The following is a 10,342-nucleotide window of genomic DNA, read 5'->3' as shown; positions in this document are numbered from 1 at the left end:
CCCCTTGTTAAAAAAAAAAAAAAAAGTAAGTACAGGCCCTGCCATGATGGCAGAGGTGGCAAGAGTGCTGCTCTGTAATGCTGGGGTCACATGTAAAACCATGATTTGGATCTCAGATAGGTCTGAAACACACCAGGTGTGCATACACACAGCAGTGATCCTGTCTGGCTGAAAGACTGGTGGGGGAAAGGTGGTTTTGTATCTGGAAGCTTCCCTGGATGCACTAAGCATGCGTGTGCCCAGAATTTGAGGCTGGCTGAGGCCGAGGGTGGATCATTGCATGAAAGACCCTTTAGGGAGTGCCTGTCCTCTGTGTCTGTCTTTGTCTCTCTTTCACTCCTGGAAAAAAGAAAGATTTTTTTAAAAAAAAAGTTTGTAGAGCGAATGAGAGTGTTTGTGGACAATTTATTAGGGAAGGTTGGCTGTGAAGAAAGGTGCTTAATAAGTCATTGGAGAGAAATGGGATGTCAAAGGAGAACTAAGTCTTAACATGTTTGGTTTTGTTCTTTAATAATAGGCTATTACTGGGGCCAGCAGGTGGCATGGTGGTTAAGGGTGCTGGACTTCCACACGACTGACCATGTTTCAAGTCCTGGACCTGGCAGCTTGCCTTCTCTCTTACTTTCTCTCTCTCTCTCTCTCTCTTGTTCACTTGCTCTCTCTCTATTTCTCTCTCTAACTCACTCTGTCCCTCTCTGGTCAAAATTAAAATAAAGTTAAATAAAATAATTTCAGAAGAAAATAAAGTTTTTAAAAAATAATAAAATACAACAATAAGATATTACCTAGATGCACTTGAGGGAGAATGAAGAAGTTAAGTCAGCAACAGAAGGAAGGAATAAGCAGTGATAACAAGGTCCTTAACAAAGATGGGGGAGTGCACTTGAGAGAACTGATAATGGATTTCCACAGATGCCAGTGTGTTTAGTTGTATAACTTTAAGTAGAATTAAGAGTTTTTCTACGACAAATTTTATTTTCTAAGAGAACTGTGAATATATGCTCCATGCATTTTAAAGACTTAACTTTTTCTTTTTTACAGTTTACCAATAGAGAGTAGACAAAAGAATATTCACTTAGATGTCTTTTAAGCAGCTTGATGTTCACTTTGCCTGCAAATAACAGACCTCTTCTTGACTCCTAAGTTTAGGAAACACAAGACTTTTTTTTTTCAATTGTAACTATGAGATGGCTTCATAATATATGGTAACTTAATACAGCTGCTTGATTAAATAAAACTTCTGAATGTACTGATTTTTATGTTGAAATATTGATAACTGGCATCTTGTTTTTAAAGCCACTGCATCATAACAAGATTTATTTAATGTTCGGAAATAATTATTTTTGCTAAAAGCCAAGGGCAGATTCTGTTAACACTAATGATTTTAATTAATTCCTTTTTTCACAGAGAGCATTTGACTACTTCAATTTAGCAGCTAATGCTGGTAATTCACATGCCATGGCCTTCTTGGGAAAGGTACTGTATATCTTGTGAACATATTGCATAATAACGAGGTGTTTGCATAGTAAGCACATACTGTATTTGGGATCTACAGTTGACCAAAGATAAATTGGAAATTTCCAGCGCAAGGCATTATATCTCATCTTAAGTGCTACTCTGAGGCATTTTCTTAGGCAACTTAAGCATACCATAACATTTACTCATTCCTGTGTTAATTCTTCATTGAAATTAACTATCATTGTCTGAGCTCCTGCTTTTCATTTGTTATATGTAATAATGAGGAACTTTTTTTGCTGTGCAGTTTCTAAGATTGTTCCAGTTGCCTGTTCCTTTCCATACTAAATTAGTTTGTTGAAATTTAGCTGCAGACCTTTTTCTTTTCTATTTTTTGTTTTGTTTTGTTTTTATATTTTTGCCACAGGGCACACACGTTTGTCGGAAAAGGAGGAGAGTTGAAAAAACATCACCCAAAGGGATGGCCATGCTGCAATCTCTTCTCCATTCTCTTCTTGGGATTTGGGGCGCACACATGCACATGCCCCTAGCTTTTTTAAAATGACTGCGTCCAAGACTCAAATCACATAGTCAGCCATGGTGGATCCGGCTACCTTAATCTCCATGCCACCTGCTTCACCTTCTGAACCCCTGGAAGACTATTTAATGGTACTAAATATGACAGCCATGCCCCACCTCTCAATGCAGCTCCTTTCTCAAGCAAGGAAACATTAAATTCTAGAGACTGAAGCGAGCAGATGGCATGATAGTTAGGGTGCTAGACTCCCACATGGCCAATTGAGGTTTGCATCCCAGACCTAGCAGCTGACTTTCTTGCTTTCTATCTCTCTGTGTCTCTCTCTGGTAAGTGCATGTGCCCTATAGCAAATTAAAAAAGAATAACATAGTCGCCAGCAGGTGGCATGGTGGTTAAGGGCACCGGACTTCCACATGGCCAACCACAGTTCTAATCCTGGACCTGGTGGCTTGCTTTCTCACTTTCCCTCCCTCTCTCTCTCTCTCTGTATGTGTCTCTCTCTGGTCAAAATAAAGATAGTGGAGGCTGCTGTCCATGAAGGAAAGCAGTGTTAGCCATTCTGTTTTCTTTTCTCTTAGCCCTTCATCTTGTCCCGTGCCTGAAAGTTAAATTATTCAGTGTTGAAAATCTTTGAAAATAGGTTTTTAGTAATTTCCTTTCTTGTACTTAAGACTTCCCCCCCTTTATCTTACCCTGGGGGAGCTCAGTGGAGGAGAGAGGAGAGTGCAGTCAGCAGCTCTCCTTTTCCTTGTGCAGTCACCCATCTGGCCCACGTAACTTAGCCAGCTGACTGATCTGGAATAGAGTGAGAAAAGATACTTGTCTAAGGTTAAAGCCTTCTTCTCTCCAGACTGATCTGTGAGCCAGTTGTATGTATTCATGTTTACAGATAAGTCATAAATTTGATATGTCACAGAATATATAGTAATGTCCAAATGTTAGCCTTTGAGGGTTTGCTTTTAGTTCTGCAGGGGAAAGTTGTAAACTTTGTGGAAAGATTTCATAAGGTCTAACAAAAACCAGAATGAGTGGGATAGGAAGAGAGTGTAACTGGAAGAGAGTGTAACTGGAGCTACCCGCTCATTGGAACTGGGCTCTGTTTTTCAGATGTACTCAGAGGGAAGTGACACTGTGCCTCAGAGTAATGAGACCGCCCTCCACTACTTTAAGAAAGCTGCTGACATGGTAAGACTTCATGACTCAGTTTATTGGAATGTGCCAAATTACTAACATTTCAATAAATGTATTATATGGAAGGATTAATAACTAACTGATGCCATAAATTATTAAAAGTACTTAAAAGACTTGTGGATATATTGAGTAGACAGAAACTCCCCAGTAAAAGCAATTTTAAGAACCAGATTGTTGAATATTAACTCTCTGTTTAAATTTCCTTGAGAAATTTCCTAACAGGGAAGTATTGATTTTAGTAAAATAATTACATAATCTTACCCTATTTGTATTGCAACTAGAAGTTTAAAATTTTACATAATTGGGTTCTTCTGATAAGCATAATACATAATTTAGCCTTTCTTTGGCCCAGAGAAAACCACGTATGAGCATGTAAAACTCCATATGCCATCAGTGTGTTCACTTAACCTCTTTGCCAACCACTCTGTTTCTGTACGTCACTTGCCAAAGAAGCTTTGTGACACTTACTCTTTTGATTTTTTTTTTTAAATTGTGTGAGAGAGAACCTACCCAATAGAGCACGATCATACACCAGTCACTCCCCCATTTCTCCCTCTTGTTGGGATTTTTGGCATGGGCACGTATACACCCCCAGTGTGTTTCTCAAGCTGTGAGGGCCACGACTCAAACCACAGTCAGACAGGTGGGATCTGGCTCCTTAACCACTAGGCTGTGGGGCCAGCCTGGTGCTTTTTTACAAAATGTTTTCTATCTTCCTAAGTTTAGAAGGATCATAGGTTTTTCTTTTTGTTCTCAAAACAGTGATTATATTTGGTCCATGTCACTCCATCACTTTTAAGTACATCTTGGCCACCTGACAGTAGCATTGCTCTTGTTGTGTCATTGTTGACTCTACCCCATGACATCTTCCTTCTTTATCGAGGGTGAAGGCTACCAGTCAAAACTGCAAAATGAAGAATGTGACATGCATTTAATTTTGATGAAATACAAGAGCCATGTTTTGTGTCAGAGATCCACGGCACAGTAGATGGTAATAAGTTACCAAAGGGCACCAAAATCCAATCCTGAGCTTACTGTGTACCCATTAACACGAAGTTACTGAGAGCCACAGATTTCTGTCCGATCATGTTATGTTTAGTCTGATGGAAAGGAGAAAGTTGTTTTTAAATCGAAAAGTATAAAAACATGTATTTGAATATGCTTGTAAATATTTTTGTTAATGTACTTATTCTTCCCTCTTTTTAATCTTTTTTACTCTCTTGTCTGATTTCCCTGGTTTTCAGGGCAACCCCGTTGGACAGAGCGGACTCGGAATGGCCTACCTTTATGGGCGAGGAGTTCAAGTGGTAAGTGTCAGTCTGACATTCTCACTTGGGTTGGCAGTCAGCTGGTGAAGTGTGGGAGTATTCCTTAACTAGCTTCCAGTCTGCCCAGGTGAGGCCATTCCCTCCTAACCAGAGCAGACCCTTTTCCTGTCCTGAATCTGCCTCAGTACTGCTTTGCACCTCCTAGCTCAACCATTGTCTTAGGATAGCTCGTCTCTCGGCCTCCTCCTGAAGGCATGCAGCTGTGTCTCACTGTCATCTATGTCCCCCACCCCTCCTCGTCCATGTCTCCGACTGCACTTGCACATCTCCTTGCCTGTTTCTTTACTCCTAAGATACTGCTCAAGTCTCTCCCATCCCAGAGGGTAAAGCTTTCTGTTCCATCCTCTGCCCCTTCTAGCACCCACCTCTGTCTTCTCTAGCTCTTCACCACAAAGCCCAGTTTCTGCAAACAGTGAGCTTTACTGAGCTTTGACCGTTCATTCTTTCATTCTTAGCAGTTAGGATTCTGCACGGGGTAACTACTCTCTGTAAAGGTCTCCAGTAGCAACCTCTCTGCCCTGGGGTTCTGTGACTGCCATCCCTCTTGATTTTCTTTGGACATTACATCTCATTCTTCTGTGTGGCCTCCTTATATTGAATTTGAATTGCTTTTTCCTTCTCTGCATGATCTCTCTAGGCGATATGTTCTTTTAATTTGAATCTAATACTAACAGCTAGGGATAAGAGTCTAATCTGTAGGTATTCCTGAATACAAAGGACAGTAATGTGATCTGATTTTGATTCCTCCTAGTCATTTTAGGATACTTAAATTCAGTAGTAATCTTTATTTTAACTTCTCTCTGTGGATGCAGTGACCTCTGAAATTTAATAATAGAGTGTTTAATAAGGTAAACAGGGAAGGAATGAATAAGGATAATTTTCCTTTCTAAATATAAGAATAGTTGAGATTTAAAAAGGATTAGTTGGGGTCTAGCAGCACTGTCACAGATGGCAGGGTGTCACTATACAATGCTGGAGTCACACAGGGGACCTGGATTCATAGTCCAGGCTGTTCTGAACACCCTGGGCATGCCCATGTGCACCTGTGGTCCTGACCAGCTGAGAGGGTGGGGGAAGATTGCAGTATGGCAAGACCCTATTATAGTTATCTGCTCTTTTCTCTCTCCCTCCCTCCATTTTTTGCGCTCTCCCACCCTCTTTCATGAGGGAAATAAATAAACTTAAGAAAGGTTAGTTGGTTAGTAGAAATAATTGTTTCTTTTTTTGTTAAGAATTATCTATTTAGGGACCAGCAGTTAGCGTAATGGCTATGTCGCCGGACTCCCACGTAGTCGACCACGGTTCATGTCCCAGACCCGGTGGCTTAAAACTCATGCTGGGCGCGTGTGCGTGCGTGCCCAAGATCCCGAGAGGAGAATGGAGGAGAAGGGATTGTGGCATAGCCTCCCTCGCTGGAGGGTGATTTCTCACTTTCTGTCTCTCTGTCTGTCTCTGTCTGTCTGGCGAGTACACGCGCCATATAGCAAAAAAACCTCTCCAAAAAAAAAAATCTAAGAATTATCTATTTAATGTTGTTATTATTTTTAATTTGACCAGAGAGAAAAGAGAACCAGAAAGTGAGAAAGCAAGCCACCAGGTCTGGGACTTGAACCACTGTTGGCCATAAGTGGGAGTCCAGCACCTTGACCACCATGCCACCTGTGGCCTGAAATGATTGTTTCTTAATTCCCAATCTGATGTTTTACCGTTAATAGTATTTATGCTCTCTGAGGCAATCATAAAAACTCTTATTTGCTTTTCTTCACAGTCTCAAATATTAACCCCCTCAGTGACTAAAAGTATGTTAGTATCTATGTATTCTGGTTTTTTTTTTTTTTGGAGAGTTTTTTTGTTTGTTTGTTTTGTTTTGTTACAAGGCGTGTGCGCACACCAGAGAGACAGAGAGAGACAGAGAGATAGAAAGCAAGAAATCACCCCCGAAGGGGGATGGCCACGCCGCAATCCTTTCTCCTCCATTGTCCTCTCAGGGTCCTCTTGGGCACATACACACATGCGCTCGGTGTGAGTTTAAGCCACCAGGTCCAGGACTTGAACCGTGGTCGACTACGTGGGAGTTCAGCAACATAGTCATTATACCAACTGCTGGTCCCAGTATCTGTGTATTCTAAACATTAGAAAGTGGTCCTTTTAATGGCTCTTGTAGAATATTATATGTGCACTTTGGTCATTTTGTTTATTTTTTTGTTTTTTTGCCATAGGGCATGTGCACTCACAAAAGAGAGATAGTGAGAAGTCATCCCTCAGGGGGGATGGCCATGCCACAGTCCCTTCTCCATTCTTCTCTCAGGATTTTGGGCAAGCATGGACACACACCTTGCATGATTTTCAAGTCACTGGGTCTGGAACTCAAATTTCACTTGGCCATTTGGGAATGCACATCGTAACTACTATACCACCTGCTGGCCCTGTTCACTTGTTTGAAGAATAAATCTCTTCCTTCTGAGTGTATCATCAGCCTCTTGAATTTTTTCATCCTATGACTTCTTTTTCTGCAGAATTACGATCTGGCACTGAAATATTTTCAGAAAGCTGCTGAACAAGGTTGGGTGGATGGGCAACTACAGCTTGGTTCCATGTACTATAGTAAGTAACATTGGGATGAATGATGGGCACGCCCAGGTCTAAATTGACCTATTTTCCTCTAAGTGGCACTAAGATATGAAGGTGGGAGCTATCCAGTGCTGGATGATCAATATTCTCCCAATTCAGTGATTTGTACATCTTGTTTTTCATTGTAAATTATTCTGATTTGTATTGATCAGATTCATATTTTGAATAAGGATTCTGACTTTTAGATTTTTACTCATATAAGATTTCTCTAATGTTTACGTCTTACATAAGGTTATTACTGATCTGTCATGTGCTTTGTTTTTGCATAGATGGCATTGGAGTCAAGAGAGATTATAAACAAGCCTTGAAGTATTTTAATTTGGCTTCTCAGGGAGGCCACATCTTGGCTTTCTATAACCTAGCACAGATGCATGCCAGTGGCACAGGTGTGATGCGGTCATGTCACACTGCAGTGGAGGTGAGACCTTTTCTCCCAGCTTGCATAGAAGAAATGAATTGTCCAGTAGGAGATCTGGTTTGGTTCTGGTTTTCTTCACATGATTTCTTCTGCAGTCGAAATAGACTCAGCCTACTAGCATTGATACACCGAGGGAAGACTCTTAGGGCCTGTCTCTAACTATTGCACTTTTAAATTCAGTTCATCTCTTCTCTTGGAATCAACGGTTATAAGGGCGGATATTGGTGTCTGTAGTAGTTCCAGCATCTAGGCCAGTAATGGATACATAGCATCAGAAAAATATATGTAAAGTGAGTCTTTCAAAGGGAAATGCTACTATCTACTAATGGGGAATTTTATTGTTTAATTCCCTCATAGCTAGTACTTTATAGTGACATTGATAAATGCTTAACAGAATTTCTAAATCTCTCTGTGTCCTAGTTTTCTCACTTTTAAAATATTGGGTTGTCAGAAAACTCACAGCACTTTCTTGCATAGAAAAACATAAAAATACATCATGACTTTTCTGACAACCCAGTAGTACTTACCTCACAGGGTGGTCTCTTCTGAACCTTTTTGGAGAATGTGTTTATATTCATAATATATGTAAATAATTAGGACAGGGCCTTGTCAGAATAAGTCGTGTGTTGTTTGCTAATAATTTTCTTTGTCTATTGACTTCTGAGGAGTGAAAGCAAGCTGCCAGAGATTTGAGAGAGCAAGCTTAGCAATCGCTTGTAGCCAAAGTTTAAAGTTATTTTCTGGTGTATCTTTCTTATTTTCTATTGTTTTTTCCCCTCTCCTCACAGTTGTTTAAGAATGTGTGCGAACGAGGCCGTTGGTCTGAAAGGCTGATGACTGCATATCACAGCTATAAAGACGGGGACTACAACGCTGCGGTGATCCAGTACCTCCTCCTGGCCGAGCAAGGCTATGAGGTGGCACAAAGCAACGCAGCCTTCATTCTCGATCAGAGTAAGGTGCACCTTAGCCCCGCCTGAGCTTTAGAATGCAAGAGTTCAGCTTAACCTATTTAAACAGAAAAGCCGCTGGGGCCGGCAGGTGGCTTGGTAGTTAAAGGCTTTAGATTCCGACATGGCCGACCACCGTTCAAGTCCCAGACCTAGCAGCTTGCTTTCTCCCTTTTCCTTTCTCACTCTCTCTGATCAGATTAAAAAATAATAACAAATGGAATTACATAATTTTAAAAAAGAAAAGAAAAGTCACAAAGCGTGTTCTGTTGTAAATGGATCTTAACACAGTTAGTTTGGACCTAACAAAGTTAGTTTTATAACGACAGTTCATAGTAGAAATGGATTTAACATTTGTTTTAAAATTAACCACTTTTGGGTCAGTTGGTGGTGTGGTGGTTAAGGCAGCTGGATCCCACATGGCCAACTGCATGGCTTGTATCCGAGACCCCAGGTCCCCAGATACAGAAAATTACTAGTGACTTAAAAAACACAGGTGTTCACCATCCCAAAATCCCAAGAGGAAAAGGGATTACAGTGTAGCCATTCCCCCTTCCCCTCGTGCCTTCTCACTTTCTCCTTCATTCTCTCTCTCTCTCTCTGGTGAGCACGTGTGCCCTAGAGCAAAATTTTTAAATGAACTGCTTTTAATAAGTGTATTTTTCAAAATACAGTGGTTAGAGAAACACCCTTTTTCTAACACTACAGATTTTTAGAGTAGTTCAGTCATTAGTGTCTTTATTTTTAAAAAAAAATTTTTTTTTTTGGAGAGATTTTCACTGTAGGGCACGTGCGCTTGCCAGACAGACAGAGAGAGACATAGAGACAGAAAGCGAGAAATCACCCCCCAGGGGGGATGGTCATGCCGCAATCCCTTCTCCTCCATTCTCCTCTCGGGATCTTGGGCACGCACGCACACACGCCCGGCGTGAGTTTTAAGCCACCGGGTCCGGGACACGAACCGCGGTCGACTACATGGGAGTCCAGCGACATAGCCATTACACTAACTGCTGGTTCCCATTAGTGTCTTTATTGATGCCGTGGCTGAAACATGTTTCAGGAAGTAGTGTCATCAGAATCCAGTGATTGCTTTGAATTCACTATTTTGTTTTAATGCTTGTTTATTTCAATTCTTGCTTAATATTTTTATATTCCAGTTCATTAACATATGCTCCACATATCCACCCCAGTTTGCAAGTGAAGCCTGAAAGCCTTTCCTTAAGTACCTGATTTGTGTTTTCTTTTCTTGTAGGAGAAGCAACTATTGTAGGTGAAAATGAAACTTATCCCAGAGCTTTGCTACATTGGAACAGGGCTGCATCTCAGGGTGAGTTTTTAATCCTAGGATAAGAGTTACTGTGTATATGTATTTTTAATCTCTCATGAATATTAAATCATTCACCTTAAAATTAAGTAGATATACTTAATTAAAGAGAGATTGCTTAACTTGTTTGCATCATGATTATTATACATTACAACTATGGTTCAAATACCAGAGTTTTTACATTGAATTTCAAAACTCTCTGTACTAGACAAAAAAAAAAAAAAAAAAAACTCTCTGTACTAGACAGTTCCATGTTGGTATGGGTCATTTTTTTATTTCTAGTTTGAGGCCACTGTAGTGTGTTGTGTTTAGAAATGCCAGACCTTGGTTGGAAAAGTTGACTGCTGCTGGGTGCCAAACAGAAGGAAGTCATATTTTATTTTACTTAGTTTAGTTTAGATTTTTAGGTTTTTTGGTATAGGGTGCCCACACTCACTGTAGAAAGACAGAGAGAGAGAGAGAAATCACCCCCTACGAGGGGGGGCCACACCCCAATCCCTCCTTTTT

General features: G+C 40.6%; 1 protein-coding gene across 1 annotated transcript in view; it reads left to right on the top strand.

The window, feature by feature from the left end:
* Nucleotides 1-10,342, top strand: part of SEL1L (SEL1L adaptor subunit of SYVN1 ubiquitin ligase) — a 77,836-nt gene that overhangs the window by 39,180 nt on the left and 28,314 nt on the right. Inside the window, exons 13-18 of the mRNA XM_006157115.3 lie at nt 3,101-3,178; nt 4,429-4,491; nt 7,029-7,116; nt 7,413-7,561; nt 8,350-8,515; nt 9,764-9,838. Coding sequence (XP_006157177.1) covers nt 3,101-3,178; nt 4,429-4,491; nt 7,029-7,116; nt 7,413-7,561; nt 8,350-8,515; nt 9,764-9,838 — 619 coding nt within the window. The remainder of the gene's footprint in view (nt 1-3,100; nt 3,179-4,428; nt 4,492-7,028; nt 7,117-7,412; nt 7,562-8,349; nt 8,516-9,763; nt 9,839-10,342) is intronic.

Source organism: Tupaia chinensis, unplaced genomic scaffold, assembly GCF_000334495.1.
Source record: "Tupaia chinensis unplaced genomic scaffold, TupChi_1.0 Scaffold000528_1, whole genome shotgun sequence".
Taxonomy (NCBI): Eukaryota; Metazoa; Chordata; class Mammalia; order Scandentia; family Tupaiidae; genus Tupaia; species Tupaia belangeri.
This window is presented reverse-complemented; position numbering and strand designations above follow the sequence as displayed.